Below are 20,783 nucleotides of genomic sequence, written 5' to 3'. Positions count from 1 at the left end.
GTCAAGAAAAAAACCCACACATATTCCTATATTTGATTCGTGATGAAAGCAATACTATAGAGCAGTGGAGAAAAGACTGGTCTTTTCAATAACTATTGCTGAATAAATTGAATATCCATATGGAAAAAATGAATCTTGACCCATACCTTATACCAGACTCAAACATCAACTTCAAGCTGATCATAGATCTAAATATGAAAGGTAAAACAACAAATATTCTAGAAAATAATATAGAAAAATAGATTTATGATTTGGGGGTAGTCAAATAGGTCTTAAACAGGACACAAAAAGCTCTAATCATAAAATAAAAGACTGAGAAGTTAAACTAGTTTATAATTTTTTAAAAAACCATGTTCTTGGGCCGGTTCGGATCCTGGGTGCAGACATGACACCGCTCATTGGGCCACACTGAGGTGGCGTCCCACGTGCCACAACCAGAAGGACCCGCAACTAGGGTATACAGCTGTGTGCTGGAGGGATTTGGGGAGAAAAAGCAGGAAAAAAAAGGAAGATTGGCAACAGTTGTTAGCTCAGGTGCCAATCTTTACAAAGAAAAACTCACACAAAACCATGTTCTTCAAAGGATAGCATCGAGAAAGAAAAAAGATAAGCCATGTTTGGCAGAAAATATTTGCAATACACATAACTGACAAAGAACTCCTATTTAGAAGAGAAGAGACTCACATAAATTGATTTTTTAAAGACATAAAATTCAGTAGAAAAATGGGCAACAGAGATAACCAAAAAAATAAAATTGTTCAATCTCATTGTCCCTGGGGAAATGCAAATTTACATCACAGTGAGACAGCAATATGTACCCACCAGAATGGCTAAATAAAAACTTTTTTTAAAGACTAATAATACGAAGTGTGGCGAAAGTGTGGGAAAATGGGAATTCTCATATACTGCTGGTAGGAGTGTAATTTGATGCATTTTTTGGTACTTTTTTTTAAATTAAGATTATGATAGTTAACAACCTTGTGAAATTACAGTTGTACATTATTGTCAGTCATGTTGTAGGTACACCACTTCACCCTTTGTGCCCTCCCCCCACCCCGCCTTTCCCCTGGTAACCACCAATCAGTTCTCTTTGTCTATATGTTAACTTCCACCTATGAGTGGAGTCATATAGAGTCCGTCTTTCTCTGTCTGGCTTATTTCATTTAACATAATACCCTCGAGGTCCATCCATGTTGATGTAAATGAGACGATTTTGTCCTTTTTTATGGCTGAGTAGTATTCCATTGTGTATATATATATATATATATATATATATACCATATCTTCTTTATCCAATCATCAGTTGCTGGGCACTTAGGTTGGTTCCACGTCTTGGCTATTGTAAATAATGCTGCAATGAACATAGGGGTGCATGGGACTCTTGGAATTGCTGATTTCAGGTTCTTAGGATAGATACCCAGAAATGGGATGGCTGGGTCATAAGGTATTTCTATTTTTAACTTTTTGAGAAATCTCCATACTGTTTTCCATAGTGGCTGCACCAGTTTGCATTCCCACCAACAGTGTATGAGGGTTCCTTTTTCTCCACAACCTCTCCAACATTTGTCACTCTTGGTTTTGGATATTTTTGCCATTCTAACAGGTGTAAGGTGGTATCTTAGTGTAGTTTTGATTTGCATTTCCCTGATGATTAGTGATGATGAGCATCTTTTCATGTGTCTATTGGCCATCCTTATATCTTCTTTGGAGAAATATCTGTTCATATCCCCTGCCTAATTTGATACATTTTTTGAAAACTGATTGGCAGAGTCTACTGAAGCTAAACACACTCAAGTCCATCCCTAGATATCTACCTGACGGAAGTGCATTCAAGTATTTGTCCAAAGATAGATACAAGAATGTTCATAACAACTCTATTCTTTTTTTTTTTTGAGGAAGATTAGCCCTGAGCTAACTACTGCCAATCCTCCTCTTTTTGCTGAGGAAGACTGGCCCTGAGCTAACATCCGTGCCCATCTTCCTCTACTTTATATGTGGGATGCGTACCACAGCATGGCTTTTGCCAAGCAGTGCTGTGTCCACACCTGGGATCTGAACCAGCGAACCCCGGGTTGCTGAGAAGCAGAACATGCCAACTGAACCGCTGCACCACTGGGACGGCCTTGCAACTCCATTCTTTTTTATTATTATTATTATTATTTTTCTGCTTTATCTTCCCAACCCCCCATACATAGTTGTATATCTTAGTTGCAGGTCCTTCTAGTTGTGGGATGTGGGACGCCACCTCAACGTGGCTTGAGGAGCAGTGCCATGTCCATGCCCAGGATCCGAACCCTGGGCCGCTGCAGCAGAGCGTGCGAACTTAAACACTCAGCCACAGAGCCAGCCCCTGCAACTCCATTTTTAATAACCCCAAGCTGGAAGCAACCCAAATGGCCATAAATGATAGAATGGATATGTTAAGTGTGGCATCTTCATAGAGTGGAATACGACACAGCCTTAAGAATATACAGATGATTACTACACCCCCAAGCGTGGATGAATCTCACAAACATAATTTGAGTGAAAAAAGGTAGATACAAAAGAATACACACCCTGTATGATTCCTTTAATACAAAGTTCAAAAGCAGACACAACTAATGTACAGCTTTTGAAACCAATATGGTGACTTTCTTCGGGGATAAAAGGAGGCCGTAGCTGTGAAAAGGGCATGAGAGAGACTTCTGTGGGCTGTTAGAATTCTATCTTCTGGTAAGCATACGTTCATTTTCTGAAAATTCATTGAGCTGTATGCTTATGATTTTCTGTACTTTTCTCTAGGGATGTCATACTTCAACAAAAAGCTTACTTTAAAAAGAAGCCATGGGGTGGCTGGCCCCGTGGCCGAGTGGTTGGGTTCGCACGCTCTGCTGCAGGCAGCCCAGTATTTCGTTGGTTTGAATCCTGGGCACGGACATGGCACTGCTCATCAAGCCATGCTGAGGTGGCATCCCACATGCCACAACTGGAAGGACCCACAACGAAGAATATTCAGCCATGTACTGGGGGGCTTTGGGGAGAAAAAGGAAAAAAAAAAAAAAAGAAGCCATGGGGCCAGCCCGGTGGTGCAGCAGTTAAGTGTGCACATTCGGCTTCTCGGCAGCCCAGAGTTCGCCAGTTTGGATCCCAGGTGGGGACATGGCACTGCTTGGCAAAAGCCATGCTGTGGTACGCATCCCACATATAAAGTAGAGGAAGATGGGCATGGATGTTAGCTCAGGGCCAGCCTTCCTCAGCAAAAAGAGGAGGATTGGCAGTAGTTAGCTCAGGGCTGATCTTCCTCAAAAAGAAAAAAAAATTAAAAAGAAGCCATTTACAATAGCAAAAAAAACCCTCTATAAAGTATACTTAGAAATTAATTTAACATATATGTGCAAGTCCTATATGCAGGAAACTTTAAACTTTATGGAACAATATTACATATGACCTGAATAAGTAGAGATATAGCTCAAGTTTATAAATAGGAAGAGTCAGCTTTGCAAACATATTAATTCTCCAAATTAATCTATAGATTCAATGCAATTCCTTCCATAGTCCCAATAGGCTTTTTCATGGACATTGACAAAATGATTCTAAAGTGTATATAAAAAAAGAGAAAATCCAAGTATAAAGAAAGACACTCTTAAAGGAGAACAGGGCGTGGGTAGCAGCCTTACCAGATATCAAGATTTATTATAATAATGAAGACAGTGTGGTAGGGACAAACCTGATCTTCACAAGACAAACCTGATCTTCACAACAGGATGGAAGATGCCCCAAACTCGTATAACTGCATTAAAAAGGCCAAATTTTACTGTATGTAAATTATACCTAAACAAAAGAACGAAATGGGCCAGCCCTGGTGGCCTGGTGGTTAAGCTCAACGCGCTCTGCTTCGGTGACCTGGGTTTGGTTTCCGGGTGCAGACCTACACCACTTCTCTGTCAATGGACATGCTGTGACAGTGGCTCACATACAAAAAGAGGAAGATTGGCACAGATGTTAGCTCAGGGCAAATCTTCCTCAACAAAAAGTCAAATAAATAAAAGGACAAAATTATTTTCTGTGTTTGGGTCTTTTTTCTGGACTCTGTTTTGTTCCGTTAATCTATTTGTTGTTTCTTCTGCAAGTACTACACTGTCTTGAACATGTAGTTTTATATTAAGTAGTGAAGTCAGGAAGTGTAAATCCTGCAGCTTTGTTCTTTCTCAGTATTGCTTTGGGTAGCCGAGGTTCTTTACATTTCCGTATAAATTTTAGAAGCAGTTTATCAATTTTTTTCTTTTCTCTTTTGGGGAGAACATTTAAGTTCTATTCTCTTAGCACATTTCCATTATACAAGTATATCCATTTCAAAAACAAAAAAACCTAGTGGGATTATGATTGGGATTGTGTTGAATCTTTCGATAAATTGGAGGATTTGAGATTCTAATATTGTCATCCAGTCCGTGACCTTGGAACTTGTAGATCCATGAACTCCATTTATTTAAATATTGTTTAATTTCTCTCAGTAGTGTTTTACAGTTTTCAGTTAGAGGTCTTGGATTTTTTTTGTCAAATTTATTCTCACATATTTTATGCTTCTTGACATTATTATAAATGGAATTAAAAATTTTCATTTTCTAATTGCTGCTAGTTATTAAAACACATTGGTTTTTGTATTTTGACTTTGGATCCTGTGAACTTGCTAAATTCACTTATTAGTTCTAGTTGCTTTGCAAATTAGTTGAGGTTTCCTATGTAAACAATCATATTATCCACAAGTAGAGAGATTTTCTAGGCTTCATCTCTGCTCTTTACACGTTTTGGGTTTTTGGTTTGCCTTACATTGCTGTCCAAGACCTCTAACACAACGGTGAATGTAAGTGAGGAGACTGGGCGTCCTCACCTTGTCCCCAGACTTAGGGCTAGGGATTGTCATACATCTTTCATGCAGACGTAAAATGGATGACCACTTAGAATTTAATTTACATTGACTTCTAAATTTGAACACTTGCATACCCTAGGACCCAGCAGCTACATTCCTGAGTATACTGGTTCCAGAAACTCTTCCCCATATGTACAAGAATGCTCATTACAGAAAAAAAGAAACAAGTCAAATTTCTATCTATAATAAAGGAAAATGGGTGAATAAACTCACATACTGGAAAATGACACTGCAATGAAAATTGATGAACTACAGTGACCCTCAGCAACATGGATGAAGCTTAAAATGATATCGAGTAAAATATACAATGCCACATAAAGCAAAATACAGTATCATGTGATTTTCATAAAACTCAAAAACAAGCTAATCTAAACAACATATTGTATAGGCATACAGATAGATTTGATAAAAATATTAAAAATAAAAAGCAAAAGGGGGCCAGCCCAGTGGCGCAGTGGTTAAGTTCACATGTTCTGCTTCGGTGGCCCAGGGTTCACTGGTTAAGATCCCGGGTGTGGACATGGCACCGCTTGGCAAGCCATGCTGTGGCAGGCGTCCCACATATAAAGTCGAGGAAGATGGGCACAGATGTTAGCTCGGGGCCAGTCTCCCTCAGCAAAAAGAGGAAGATTGGCAGCAGATGTTAGCTCAGGGTTAATCTTCCTCAAAAAAAAAAAAAAGCAAAGGAAGGATAAGCACAAAAGTCAGGACAGTGGTTTCTTCTTGGGAGAAGGCAGAAAGATAGAAGGATTGGAGGGCAGAAGCGGGTGCAAGTTTTTGGTAATGTCCTAGCTCTTTGGTTGGGAGGTAAATTCAGTGAGTCAATTATGCTATTTTTCGCTTTAAAACTTACATATACTCTTTTGTTTGCGTTCAAAGTGTTTTTAAAGATTAAAGAATTAAAAACAGCAAAATAATTGTTAGCATACCATACACGCCATTCTTGTTGTTTTCCATTTACCGTGTCCTAGATATTGTTCCATATCAGTATATATAGATTTACCTCATTCTTTCTAATGGCTACATAGTTATTTCACTGTCTGAATATACCATCATTAATTTAATCAGTCCTCCCTAATAATGAACATTTGGGTTGTTTCTAGTCTATAAACAATGTTGCAATTAACATCATTATGGATACACCTGTATGCAGTCTATCTGTAAGGTCAAATTTCTACAAGTGGAATTACTATGGCAAGAGGCGTGTTACAATTCCAAAGATGGCTAAATTGTTTGTTCAGCTGCAGAAAATAGGGGTTGAAGACAATGGTGAGAAATCCAAAGGGGATGTCCCACAGATATTCAGCAGGACACCTAGGAGTGGGTGCTTGATTGCTTTTGCATATGGAACAGAGTAGGCGTGGAAGTGGGGTGAAGGTATTCACCACTTGAGAAAAGCAACATTAGTCACCTAAAGTCTCCAGGTCTGTTGGACAGCAGTTCAATAACAGAACCACAGACTCAGCCCATCTCTTGCCTACTCCCTGAGGGTGAGCTAGGAAAGTCTTGGAAGGGAGAGAAGGAAGGGACAAATATCCTGACCTTGGGCACATTTATTATTGGGGTGATCCCTGAGGCACTTGGGCCAGACTTCCCCACAGCGCTGGCCGGGCACAGATGCCCATTCCCAGAAAAGTATAAACAAGGGTGATCCAAAAAATACCTTTTCCTGAGAGAGACTGAGGCCAACTGAATGGAGCAGCCTCAGTATCAGGATCCCTTGATTACAAATCATGAGTTCAAGTGAGATCCCCAATTGCTGGGCAAATAAAGTTGTGTGCAGTTCTTCCCTGTTATAAACAAAACCGGATGAGCACACTCTGTTTTCCTTTCCATCTAGCATGACCCCGAGGCTTTACTCCTTTAGGTCCCTGTTTCCCATTCTATAATGGAGACAGGATTCTCTGTTCTCCCCTCAGGGTCCTCCCCCCATGGCCAGACAAGAGTGAGGCAAGCGAGGCAGTCGCTCTGGGCACAAAATTCAAGAGCACGCCAAAAAACTCAGTAATCAAGATAAAGAATATTTCAATGAAGAGGACAGGCCATGGTGTAGTGGTTAAGTTGGTGCTCTCTGCTCCGGGGCTGGGGGTTTGCTGCCTGGATCCGGGTGTGGACCTACACACTGCTTATCAAGCCATGCTGTGGCAGGCGTCCCGCATATAAAGTGGAGGAGGATGGGCACATATATTAGCTCAGGGCCAATCTTCCTCAGCAGAAAGAGGAGGATTGGCAACGGATGTTAGCTCAGGGCTAATCTTCCTCATCAAAAAAAAAAAAAAAAAACCAAAAGAATATTTCAATGAGGTGTTTTAAAAAGTCAAAATTAATGCCAAAAATCCATGATGAACAAAATACCAAAACATTTTAATATTAAATACAAGATCCAACCCTTCGCTTTCACCACCCTGCCTCAATCGCCTCACTAGTCCTGGTTCCAATAAAACTTTATTTACAGAAACAGGTGGCCAGTCCACAGGCTCTAGTTTGCCAATATGATTTATAAAAAATTATTATATGTATTTTTATTGTGGTAAGATATACATAACAAATTTACCATCTTAACCTTTTTTAAATTTACAGTTCAGTGACATTATGTACATTCATATTGTTGTTAAACGATATGATTTTTAAAATATTATATTAAAATATTATGCAATGTGACTTCTGAATTTGGGGGCGCCCCCTTAAAATTTGCTCTGGAAGCCAGTGCCTCACCCGCCCTACTCAAGTCCTCGCCCTGCCCTGGAGCCTGAGGATCGAAAACAGCAAGTTTCTCCCATAAGGCAGCAGAAGAGTTATTCCAGGGGCGATCAGACCACCGAGGATGTCGGGCCGGACAGCCGCAGCGACAGGAAGACGCGCCCCGCCTGCATCCGCCCGCCCCCTTCGCTCTCCAGCGCGGGGACACACCTGGCGGGCGCGCCCTCTACCTGCCTAGGGCCACCTGGCGGGCGCCGGGCAGCGCCTGGCCCGCCCCTCGCGGGTCTGTCCGGGCTGCCTGCCGGCCAATGGGGAAGGGGGCCCCTCCGGGCTCCGGCAGCGTCCCGCGGGGCGGCCAATAGGAGCGCGGCATGCAAATGAGCAGGTGCGGTGGCGGCCGGCCCGTCAAGGCTGCCGCGCTCAGGGGATGTTAGAGGCGCGCTGGGCAGCCGCCGAGCAGACGCCCGGGCTTCGAGCTGCGAGCTCTGCTCTCCCGCCATGGCCCCCGCTCCGCCCCCCGCCGCCTCCTTCTCCGCAGCCGAGGTCCAGCGGCGCCTGGCGGCCGGGGACTGCTGGGTCCGCTGCGGGGCCCGCCTCTACGACCTCACCGGCTTCGTCCGGCACCACCCGGGGGGCGAGCAGCTGCTGTGGGCACGGGCTGGCCAGGACGTTAGCGCCGACCTGGACGGGCCGCCGCACCGGCACTCGGCCAACGCGCGCCGCTGGCTGGAGCAGTACTACGTGGGCGACCTGCTGGGAGACCCTCAGGTACAGCCCGTCCGGGGGTCACACACCTTCCACCTTCCTCCTCCCTCCCCCAACTTTCTACTCCCCAGCCAGCCCCGTTCACCTGCCCTCTAGGAGGGACGCAAGGTGAAGCCTCCGCCCTCGCCTCCACTTCCCCTCTCTTCTCTCCAGGTAACAGGTCACTGACCCCGCTCCCTGCTCCCAGGCCCTTGCCCCTCCTCTCCCAGCTTTCCCCCGACCCTCTTCTATCTGCTGCTTCTCCCACCTTCCGAGTTACCCCCTCCTTCCTACTTGTTTCTTCAGCAGCTTCTGTAATCTGACAGCTTGGATCACCTTTCCCAGCCCCCTCAAAAGCCCGGTCTTTCCTTCCTGTTTCCTTATCAGCCTCTCCCTCTTTGCAACCGCTCTTCACTTCTGTTTGAATAGTAGCTTCCAAGCTCACCTGTCCTCTTCTTCCTATCTCACCCTACTCCTGCTTCCAAAAGGCACGGATATCACCCTTCTCAGCTAGTTTGGATTTCCTGGTGCCGCCCTAGTCTGGCACTAGCGCTCCCCTAGGTGGGTGGAGAGGTTGGGGCAGTGTCTTGGGTGCACTGTGTCCTCCGACCCCTCAGAGCTCCCTTTATTCCTTGTCTGGTGTGCCGCCTTGGGTGTCTAAGAGAGTGAAATGACAGCCGTGAGCCAGTTTTGCGGAGGGAGAAGGGATTCTCACTTTGAGCTGCATGCTGCTGTGCAGTACAGCTCATTATGGCCTTAAGCCTCTAACTGACCCTGGAGTAGGTTTTGTTATCTCCATTTTAGGATATGGAAATTGAGGCTCAAGGAGGCTCTGTAATTTGTCCAAGGTCAAACAGCTAGTTAGTGGAAAAGCCAAGTGTACCTGACTCCAAAATCGATGCTGTCTCCATCCCAGGGGTCTTTGGGCAGGGGAGATGGCCACTACCCACAGGGCTCCAGATAGGCTTGGGCCAGGGGCGAACCAACTCCTCTGGCCTGCCCCGGGCCTGACTGTAGGACTGGTGACAGTGGGGCCACCATGCTTGGACATAAACCAACAGTTGTTCGCTGCTTCTAGTTCTTGCTTTCAAGATGGTCCCAGCAAGTGCTTTTAGATCTTTGGATGAGAGGACTTGCTTCTCATTGTTCCAGGTGGCTCCTCACTGGGCCATCTTGCCTAATTCTTCAGTCATTTATTCGCTCACTCACTTGGTCCCTTAATGGTTGGCAGCACTGAGCTAGGCACTGGGGAGACACCAATGGACAAAACCAGTATGGTCTTCATGGAGCTAACAGTCTAATAAGAAAGGGGAAAAGGGGAGGGAACATACTAATTGCACAGTAATTATTTAATTACTTACTGCTGTCAGAGTACAGAGCTGGAGAGGAGGCGTTCAAGGGAGAGCTTTCTTGTGAAAGTGACATTTACACTGAGCTATTCGATGGATAGGGCTTAGCCAGGTAAAGTGTGGCGGGAAGAGCATTCCAGACAGAACAGCATGCGTGAAGGCTCTGAAGGGGAAGGGCTTGGCACAGTCAAGGGATAGAAATAAAACCAATGTGACCAGAGGCTGGTGGGCAAGGAGACGGATGTGGGAGGAGGCCGGAGATCAGCCAGGGCCACATCATGCAGGGCCTCCTAGGCTGTGGTCAGGATTTGGGACTTTATTCTAAGGACCACGGGAAGCCAGGGAAGGGATTCAAGCAGGGGTGTGGCGTGGTCGTATTTGCATCTTGGGAAGAGAACCCTGGCTGCAGTGCCAAGAAGGAATAGAGGGAGCACAAGTGGAGGAAGGGACTAGGCAGGAGGCTTCTGTGTAGCCCCGGCAAGAGGTAACAGTGGCTTGCACCATGGTGGCTGCGACGGAGGGGAGAAAGGGGTTGAATTGGGGAGATTTCATAGGTAAAATGCCAGGACTCAGCATTGTGCAGTGGGAGCCCAATTTAATCTTGGAAGTTGATGTTTGGCGTCGAGTCGTCCTGAAGGGGCAGAAGGTTTAGCCATAGATATAACTAAAGCTGAGTGTAGGAAACGAGAGGTTGGGACCAGAATACAAGAGACTTCCAGGCTTGTGACGGCTCATGGGAGCCATCCTACATTGTCACTGTGTCCTATAAACAGGAGCCTTAGGGTGTGGCTTCTCCTCTCAGCACCATCGTGAGCATCACTCCTGGCCAGCTGCCCTAGGTGACTCCACCTGCCAGCTCCGCTAACCACCCAGTACTCTGGTTTGATTTTGTTTTGCTTTGTTTCATCTTACCTGACCCTCAGGGAGGACTCAGACAAATTTGCTTCCTACCCCTGTACTCACCTGTTACCCCAAGAATCCCAGTGTGGCCATGTTGCAGGCATTCTTATATCGGGGCCCAATCTGAGGATGTGGGAAAAAACTAAAAACTACAACATATTTACAAACCCATGGCCCAAACTTGACCAGTGGCCATATTTGCCCAATACTCTGGTTGCCTATTGGCTTCTGTCTACAGATTTCTATTCTAGAAGATAGTGTAGGGTTGTCTTTAAACTGGGGGAGAGAGGTAGTCAGAGGAGAAATCTGGAGAGGGGTATCCTTTTGGAGAGAAGCCCTCTTCTTAAGGCTTGAATGGAGACAAGACATTTTTGTTCTTCTCCCTAGCTAAGCCTTTCGAGCAACCCCCATGCTACCTTCTCCACCTCTCTCCTCTCCTCCTGCTGGAACAGGGATGCTGACCAGGGGTACTGACACCTGTTGAGGTTAGAGCCTGGTTCCTGTAATGTGAGGACCAGGAGGGGTGCTGATGGGGAAGGGGAGTGTCATGAACCAGCTCTGTTGTTTGGGCCTCATTTCTGAATGGTGCCCTTCCTAGGGATGCTTCTTCCCAAGCGTAGTCCTTGGAGGGGAACATCCTAGAGGTCTGCTGTGGAATTTCCATGGAGAAGTCCTGGCCCCGTTGGTTTCTCCTCTTCCCCACTTTGCCACACCCCCTCTGTGTACACACTTACACACACATTCACACTAACACGAAGACACACACACACACACACAAAACAAGTCAAACTTGTTTGGGCCAACATACTGTGGGGATGAAACAAGGTCTGCTGTGGCTGTGGCCTTGGACTTGGGGAAGCTGAGCTGCCTGCCTTGAGCAAGTAAAAGAGTGATGGCTGAGCCTTGGCCCTCAGGGGCCAGCAGGGTCAAGCTCCTCACTCCCAGTTCAGGTAGGAGAAGTGTTCTTCCAACTGCAGCTCACCTTGTTAGTGGGGCATGAAGTCCATTTATTGAGCTGTGACTAGCATTTCTGTTAAAAAAAAAAAAAAAAGAAAGAAAAATAGAAATAGGAAAGGAGAGAACTTTGGGTCCAAACCTCCTCCCAAGGCCGTAGATACTGTGTTTCTCAGACTTAGGTCCTCCACAAATTACTGTCCCAGTTTTTTCTGAAATGGCATACCACATAAACTATTATATTTAATATTTATCTTTAAGTAGACTCACTTTTTATTTTACCATTTACTTACCCTAGGCAATAATACAAGTAAGAGCACAGGTTTTATATGCACTTTAAAATAAATGAAATAAATATTTCTATTAAAACCAGAAATGCTTATCCTCGTATCCCCTAAGATCATCTTGGGCATCATCAGTGGAATATTGATCACACCTTGGAAAACATATGGAGCAGAACTTTTTAACTCTGGGGTTTGTGGTTCATTTTCTGGGATTGATGAAAGAGATGAAATTGTGTGTAAAAATGCCTGGTGGTGCATTTTTCTGGTGAGAAAGCTACAGTTTTCGTCACAGTCCAACTGGAATCTTTCCTTACCCCAAACCTGCCGCCAAGAGGATAATAATGTCAAAGGGCGGCTCATACTTCCCCGCCTCACACACACAGACCTTGAGAGCTCCTCTGGTGGGCAAACATCTGACCATGCTCCTGGATAAAAACCCTCTGTTTGAGAAGACCCTGGAGGAGGGCAAGGCTTGACACCCCAGCCACTGCGGTCGGGATAACTGATGTCTGAAGGTCCTAATCCCACAGCATGAATCTCTTTCTGAGTGGCTGAGAAGTCCACAGATTCTGCCACATGTGGTTCTGCCAGGCTTTGGGGCCTGGCCATTCGGAGCTTTAGGACCTGAGTAATTAAATAGGGATGGACAATAGGCAGGAGAGCTAGGTGCAGGAAGACTTGGGGTTCCCACCCCGGGCTCCTCCAGACCATCTTGAGCACAGCCCAACTTGGAAAGCTGATCTGAGTTGAGAATTCAAGTAAAAGCTGATGCTTGGGAAACTTGCCAGACTGCTCCTGCCTGCAGAGTGGAGTGGACATGTTAAGTCTGCTAACTGAAGGGGGTTGAGATCTGCTTAGCCAACAAAAAGGGCTTCCCATTGAGCCTGCCTAGCCAATCAGCAGCTGCCATCCTTTGCTACCTGCCAGGGAATTTCAAGCTCTGGCTTTTCATCTCTACCTACAAATCTCACTATTTTGCCACATAGATGAGTTTATTCTTTGAAACCAGGTGAGTCATACCTGGAGGATGAACTTAGGGCCAGCTGGTAAAGGGTCCAGGGACCCAGGTCACTGTGTTTCCATATGACACCGGGGTAAACACAGGCTCCAGGAGTGCTCCCTAGTGTCATCCCAGAAATCAGTGAATGAAGGGCCCTTGAGATGCAAATTGGGGGGAAGGTCAGAAATTAGGACTCTCTGGGGGAAATAAAGAAACAAATAGGAATCCCAGAAACAGAAATCCCAAGGTTTCCTGGGAAATCTTCCCAGGCAAGAACCCAAACTGATGCCTGAGCAGCATCCCTCATCTTCCGCTTACTTGTTTGTTTATTCTCCTTATGACACACACTCGTCACTGGGCCATCTGCTGTCTTCATTAATTTAGACGGACATGTAATAAGCTCCCTATTTTCTCTGAAACCCCCCATAGCACTGAAACTGCCCTTGCCGGGCTCGTCCGGACCTTCACCTCACTAAACCTGGTGGTCAATTCTCACCTAATCCACCTGGTCTGGCAGCAGCTCTTGTCACTGAGGTCACTCCCTCCTCCCTGATACACTGTCTTCACTTGGCTTCTGGGTACCACCTCCTTTTGGGTTTCTACCTGCATTCGTTTTCTGTTGCTGCTGTAATGAATTGCCACAAACTCAGTGACTTAAAGCAACACAAATGTATTCTCTTATAGTTCTGGAGGTCAGAGGTCAAAAATGAGTTGGCAGGGCAGCCTTCCTTCTGGTGGCTCTAGGGCAGAATCTGTTTTCTTGCCTATTCCAGCTTGTACAGGCTGCCTGTATTCCTTGGCTCATGGCCCCCAGCCGGCTATTGCTCAGACCTCGGCTCTCCTGTCACTTCTCCTTTTCTGACTCTCCTGCCTCCATCTTTCACTCATAAGGGCCCTTGTGATTACAGTGAGCCTACCCAGATAATCCAGAATAATCTCCCCATCTCAAGGTCGGCTTAATCATGTCTGCAAAGTCCCATTTGCCATGTAAGGTAACACGTTCACAGGTTCCGGGTATTGGGACATAGACTTTGGAGGGGGGTGCATTATTCTACCTTCTTCACCACCTATACCCCTGGTCATTACTTCTCAGTCTCCATTGCTGGTTTCTCTTGCTTCTCATTTCCCGGAAAGGTGCACAAAGCTTAAATGGAATCATCCAGTGTGCATTCTGCTGTACAGCTTCTTTCACGCAATACTACGTCTGGGAGATTACCTGTGTTTTTCTTACTTTAACAGCACCTGTCTCCATTGTCTGCTTTGCCCTAGAGAATCCATAGGCTGTAGAAGGGGAAAAATGAGGAATAACTGGAAAAAGGAGTGTCGATGGTTTGGACAGACATGTGCTAATCCCATTAGCCTCCTTAGTCTTCCTTCCCGGATAACTCCCCACTGCTACCCTACTTTGGCCAGAGCCCCATTATGCTCATTATGGCAGAAGTCTCCTGGGCAGGTCTCTACCTGTCAATGCTTTCTGCACCCCATTTCTTGTAAACTTTTCTAAAGAGAACTTGGTTATGTTATGGCTATATTCCTAAGCCTTCAATGGCTCCCCATTGCCACATCCTTTAAGTCCAGCTCAAATGCTGTTTCCTCCATATAGCTTCTCCTCACCTCCCCATCTAGAATTGATTTTCTCCTTCTTCCAAACTCTCATAGCACTTTGCCCATACCTTCATTACAGCGTTCATAATGTTCTTCCTTACTATATTTTCACTACGCGTCTTATCTTCTCTACTAAACTATAAGCTCTGAACACTGGAATTGTCTGATTCATCTGGGTTTCGCTAGGACACACCATTACACTGGTGCATGCCAACAGGAAGTAATAAATGTCTGAATAAATGAATGAATGAGCTGCTTGAAAAACTGAGATATGTGCATAACTGAAAAGGAAAATGGTAAAATTAGCACACACAAGATACTTCTAGAATTAAAATGTAAAACAAACAAAAAAACAAACTCTTTCCAGTTTCTTCTTTATTAGCTATAAGGGCTGGGAGTTGATGGAAAGGATGAAGGGCTGTCAGATGAGTCACTCACTTCTGCCTTTGCCCTCACTTATTTACTTCCATACCAGGCTACTGCGGTTCACCCTTGCCCATGAGACCCCTACAAGGGTAGGAGTGAAGTTAACCATAGAAAATGCCAACCAAGAGCCCTCCTTGCTCTCAGGGCTGTGACCAATCCCCATGGGGCTGTGAGTGTCTGGATGACATGCATGGGCAGGACCCGGGTTGCCTGGATTTCCACCTCCGTTTACTCTTCCTGTATATTTTTATGTAAATTTCTCTAAAGCAAGTAGTCTCAGAACAATGGTTCTCCCTCCCTCTTCTCTAATTGCTGCTCGTCTAAGATGGCAGAAGACTAAAAACCACTCTCCCCACCTGCTCCTGTTCCCCAGTGGAAAAAGAGCTCAGTCATGGTAAAAAAATTGGAGCACAACAAACTTGATGCTGGCAACGCTCGTGAAGTTTATTATTGAGAAATGTAAAGCTCATATTCAGGATTTTGTGTTGTGAAGCATTGCCCCAAAACATAATTATCCAAATACTTTGGTTCTTACCTTGATGTATATTGCAAGGTATTTAAATAGCATTACCAGATCAAGCAAATTTAGGGGGATTTGTTGTAAGATATTTGCACTATGATGCGTACAGAATGTCTTAAAGTTTTGTCACAGGAAAACAAGTAGCCAGAAGTTTCGTCACAAATACATGTGACTACACACTTAGAGTGAACCACGCAATCTACAACAAACTTGGTTGATGATTACCTAAGTGAATTAGGCATAATTTCTCCTTTAAAAGCAATAAAATTTAAAAGGTGTAGAGTTCTGGTTCTCTACATTCTTCTGTGCCCAGCAGAACCTTTTCAACATTGCTTAGCATCTCATGATGCTCAGATTTCCCACTGGAAAATGGAATCAGAGTTTTTAGGGGTCTCTGGCTAGTTTTAGTTTTATAAATGCCAAATGTTAGTAGTCCATAATAACTCAGTTAGTTGCTAATAAATAGCCCCTAGTCTTAGGTAATAATGAAAGTCTATGAAATGGGCATCATTTATCCACAAAGGTCAAAGAAAGACTTCAAATTTTTAAGTCAATTCAAGGCGCGTACTTTGAGACTGGCTGTCCCGGAGGAATAAGGAGCACCTATAAGGGGCTGAATAAATACAGCTTCCATGATCCTGCATCCCCCCAGCCAGGGGAAAGGCCAGATCAGCCTGATTTCGTGATTGCTCTCTCTCGTCCCAGACAGGACCCTTTGGAGTGCCCAGTGTAGGTTGGAGATAGGGTGCCCTAAAAAGTTCAGTCGTTTGTTGGACCTAAGTGGGAAAGTCCTTGACTCCTAGGATAAAAGGTCACTTAAAGTGAGTCTACTTTTGTTTTATTATTATTGAGGTCACATTGGTTTATAACATTGAGTAAATTTCAGGTGTACATTATTATCTTGTGGCTTCTGTATAGACTGCCTCATGTTCACCACCAAAAGTCTAGTTTCCATCTGTCACCATACTTATGTGCCACTTTACCCTTCTCACCCTCCCCGCAACCCCTTCCCCTTTGGTAACCACCAATCTGTTCTCTACATCTATGTGTTTGTTTATCTTCCGCATGTGAGTGTTCTCAAAAAATTCAACATAGAAATACCATATGATCCAGCAATTGCGCTTCTGAGTATTTATCCAAAGAACCTGAAAACACTAGTTCGAAAAGTGAATCTATTTTAAATGAAGACCAATATTTCACAGAAAATGGGCCAGGAGGTTGGAAGAGGGAAATTGATTATCCTGAAAAGCGAAACTGAAAAATATTTTTTTAGTTTATTGTAACCTGACAGCAAAAGTAAGACTGCAACTGCATGCCCATTCTTACATTGAGCAAATAATGAATCAAGGAGTGTTGTTTTTGTGCACATGTGGCTTTTCTAACAAAACGGTGTGAAAGCACAACGTGACATTCTAAACTTCACACTGGCCTTCACAGCATAACGAGGTCATAACGAGGGTTGTTTTAGCAAGAGTATTTTAGGGCTGAGGGTTTCTCTTGATCCTTTGATAAACAAGTCGTTCTCTTTTGAAGAAGCTCATCTTTTGTTAATTGCCTGTTTTTCAGTGTTAACTGGCCTAACACTGCCAGATTTTTATTTGGCAATGGAATTGTGAGTAAAACGGTTTCTATCACTTTCATTGGCCTCATGAAATTTCCTGTATTTTCAATTTCCCTCTGTGGTCAGTTTGCATTTTGTTACATCATATTTTCTCAGATGATAGCAGCCCCCACCATCACTTCTCCTAGGGGGACTGGGGGGTTTGGGGGGTAGTGGTCAGTATCTGAGGAGGAAATAAATTTATAAGTGGTCAGCTGACTCATGAATAGTTGAGTATTAAGGTGATTTTTTTCTGTACTTTGCAACTTGAATCTCCAGGGACTCAGATAAAGAACACTTGGATAACAATGATCCTTTTAGAACTAATAATAACACACCTAAGTTTGCATAGCAATTTATGTTTTTCAAAATATTTTCCCTTTTATTTCTATTTGAGCCCATAAGATAGGTGGGGCAGGTGTCAATTCTCCCATTTCATAGATTAGAAACCTTTAGCGCTAAGAGATCATGGAATGTGGTTTCCAAGTGCCCAGTCAATTTCCATTGCACACCCATTAGGAACAAATCTTAGGCGTGAGATTGAACCAATGGGAAGCAAATGCATTTCTTGGGGAGCTAAGAGCAATAGGGTGCAGTATAGGGTTCCCTCTGATCCTTCTGACTGGGCTGAAGTCAGGCCTTGGAGACAGAGGAGGGGGGCTCTCGAGCTGAATCGGATGGCTTTCTAGACCTCATAAACTACCTCTGCCTTCTAGGGTGACGTGCGGGGAGGGGTGGATGCGTGTGAGGGAGATTCTCAGAGGGGAGCAGGCGCTCCTGGCCCTGACACGTGACTCACTCTCTGTGCTCTTCGTTACTGATTAATCAGTGGGTCAAACACGCTGACCTCCTAAAAAGGTTGTGCCAATTTAAACTCCTCCAAAAACATGTAAGAATGCCTGTTTCTCCACACGCTCACCAGATGCTGTGTATTACCAGTATTTTTAACCTCTGCCAATGGGTGAAAAAATTATTCCCTGTTTAAATTTTATTTATATGAACTATGAGAGAGATTAAATATCTTTTCATGTGTCTAAACTATTTGCACCTTTTTGGTAATTTGCCTCTTCCTTTGTCCATCTTTCTGTTAGATATTTGTTCTTTCTTATTGATTTATAATCATTCCTTATATAGAAAGAACATTAGCCTACTTTCCATCATACACATTACTATTTATTCTCCAGTTTTCATTTGTCTTTTGACTTGTTTAATGTTTTTTTCTCCACTTAAACCTTTAAATTTTCCATGTAGTAAAGATATCAAGTTTTATCATTCTTAGAAAGACCACTTCTACTTTAAGATTTTATACACAAAAATAAAAATACTTTAGTATCCTGCTAATAATTTTTAATGTTTTTGTTGTTGTTTGTTTGTTTTTGTTTAAATGTTTTATCTACCTGAAACTTTTTTGGTATAAGGAACAAAATAGGGATTATTTTAAGTTTATGTTTTTCTAAATGACCAACTGGTTATCGTAGTAGATTTATGGAATAATCTTTCTTTTCCTACTGATTTAAAAAACACTTTTATCGCTCATCAGTCATTCACGGATATATTTTGGTCTATTTTTGGACTCTTTTCTGTACCAGTGAAATCACTTGTTTTTTATTGGGTTTTAGCTGTTAGTGTGGTTTTTTTTTCCCCTCTTTCTGCTTCATTCCAGCAGGGATTCTGCTCCCACCTGCTCCACTAGAGAAAGCAAAGAGCGGGACCAGAGCTGAGCGTTATTTCTGGGCCATGTTGCTGGCCTTGAGGAGACACAATCGAGTCTGACTTTGAGGGCCTGGGGCTGCCTGGTGCACCCTGGACCCTGAGGTTGTGTGGAGCTAGAGCAGGCAGGAAGTGGCTCAAGGAAGCCCACACAGGGGACAAGCCCCAGTGAGTGAGCCCATGGCGGTGGTGGGGGGCAGGTGGGGGGTGTCCAAGCGGTGGTCATGGAATGGTAGCGATTTCCTCAGGGAAGGCAGGGTCGGGGAGGGATGTGGAGGGAGCTCCTGGAAGCAGCCTTGCCGCTGGAACTCCATGCCGGTGGGTCCTGTGTACCTTTCCTGCATTGTATTCGCAGCCTGGGGTTGGAGGAGGGGCCTGAGGTCAAGTTCTCTGTGTGTGTGAGCAGCCAGATGCTAGGAGAGCAGGGAAGCAGTTGTGTTTGCAAACAGGGAACTTGGCACCTCGCTTGGAAATTTCTGTAAATCTCAAACGTCTTGTCCCTCTGGCAGAGAGACCTGGATACTTATCCTCTGTCTTCCTTTCATCAAAATCCGAGGAGCTTATTAAATTCTCGGGACTTTTCTGGGATGATGGAAATGTGCTACATCTTGATTTGGGTATTGGCTACAAGCAGGCATGTAATTGTCAAAATTTATCCAATTTAGGATTGGTAATTTTTTATTATATGAAAATTATACCCATTTTTTTTTTTAAAAAAGGAGAGGCAAGTAAATTTAATTCATATTTAGGAGTTGCTCCTAAGGATACGCCCTCGTGGCTGCAAGAGCTAGATGTTGGGATACAGAAGCCTTTAAAGATTATTTTTACAAAGAAATAGTGGGGTCAGCCCTGGTGGCCTAGTGGTTAAGTTTGGTGTGCTCCACTTCAGCGGCCCAGGTTTGGTTCCTGGGCTTGGACCTATACGACTCATCTGTCAGTGGCCATGCTGTGGTGGTGGCTCACAGACAAAAAGAGGAAGATTGGCAGCAGATGTTGCTCAGGGCGAATCTTCCTCACCAAAAAAAAACCCCCCAAAAACACAAAGAAATAGTGTAAAGTGAATAGTAGGTGGTAGGTGGTGGCATTACGACTGTTCATGGTGAGATTCAGCTTGACTGCGTGTTGGAACTTTTTCATCATAAAATGTTGGAAAAATACTAAGTTACATTGTGGACATCACTTACAGACATGTTCTTAAAGGTTGAGTGGAAAAATAAAATAAAACGAAATAACAGCGTGCGAATGGTCATGTGCAACAAGGCATCCCGTATCCAGTGAAACTGTGTTCGTGTCCTAGAGCAGCTGTAACAAAGTACCACAAACTGGGTGGCTTAGAACAACAGAGATTTCTTTTCTCCCTGTTCTAAAGGCTAGAAGTCTAAAATCAAGGTGTCAGCAGGGTTGTTTCCTTCTGCAGACTCAGAGAAAGAATCTCTTCTTGCCTCTTTCCTAGCTTCTGGTGGGGCTGGCAACCCTTAGTGTTCTTGCTTGTAGCTCTGTCACTCCAGCCTCTGCCTGCACCCGTGCTAGGGCATTCTTCCTCGTGTCTCTGCGTCTGTGTCTCCAAATTTCCCCTCTTCTTCTGACACCAGTCCTGTTGGATTTAGAGCCCACCCTAAGCCAGTGCGATCTCATCTCAACTCGATTAATGCAAAGACACTATTTCCAAATGAAGTCACGTTCACAGATTCCAGGTAAACACGAATTTGGTGGGGGTTCGGGGTGAGAGGTGCTATTCCTCCCACGCTGGATATCATTAAACAACTTCTGCCGCTCGAACAACCTAGATGGAAGTGGATATGATGCGCACTGGAGAGCTGTGTTATATTTCAGAAAAGTGACTCTAGTAGCGACAGAGATGCCAATATTTAAGACTTGTGTGAAAAGTTTGATATTTCATTTGAGTGAAAAAACACACAGGTAACTAAATTAAAGAATTAATGAGCATACAGATCCACACATATCTATCCATATTCTTGAGCCATTCCTCAAATCTACAAAGTCAGAATCTCTAAAGGCAAGACCCCAGAAATCTGTATTTTTAACGAGCGTTCTTTGTGGCTCAGAAGCACCATAAATTTTGCA

The 20,783-nt window shown here is 44.2% G+C and overlaps 1 protein-coding gene across 1 annotated transcript in view; it reads left to right on the top strand.

Moving 5' to 3' along the window:
* The first annotated feature begins 7,966 nt into the window (after positions 1-7,966).
* FA2H (fatty acid 2-hydroxylase) overlaps positions 7,967-20,783 on the top strand; it is a 49,761-nt gene continuing 36,944 nt past the window's right edge. The window contains exon 1 of the mRNA XM_014849904.3: positions 7,967-8,374. Within this exon, the coding sequence (XP_014705390.1) occupies positions 8,105-8,374 (270 nt within the window). The 5' untranslated portion in view covers positions 7,967-8,104. The remainder of the gene's footprint in view (positions 8,375-20,783) is intronic.

Source organism: Equus asinus, chromosome 28, assembly GCF_041296235.1.
Source record: "Equus asinus isolate D_3611 breed Donkey chromosome 28, EquAss-T2T_v2, whole genome shotgun sequence".
NCBI classification, from domain to species: Eukaryota; Metazoa; Chordata; class Mammalia; order Perissodactyla; family Equidae; genus Equus; species Equus asinus.
This window is presented reverse-complemented; position numbering and strand designations above follow the sequence as displayed.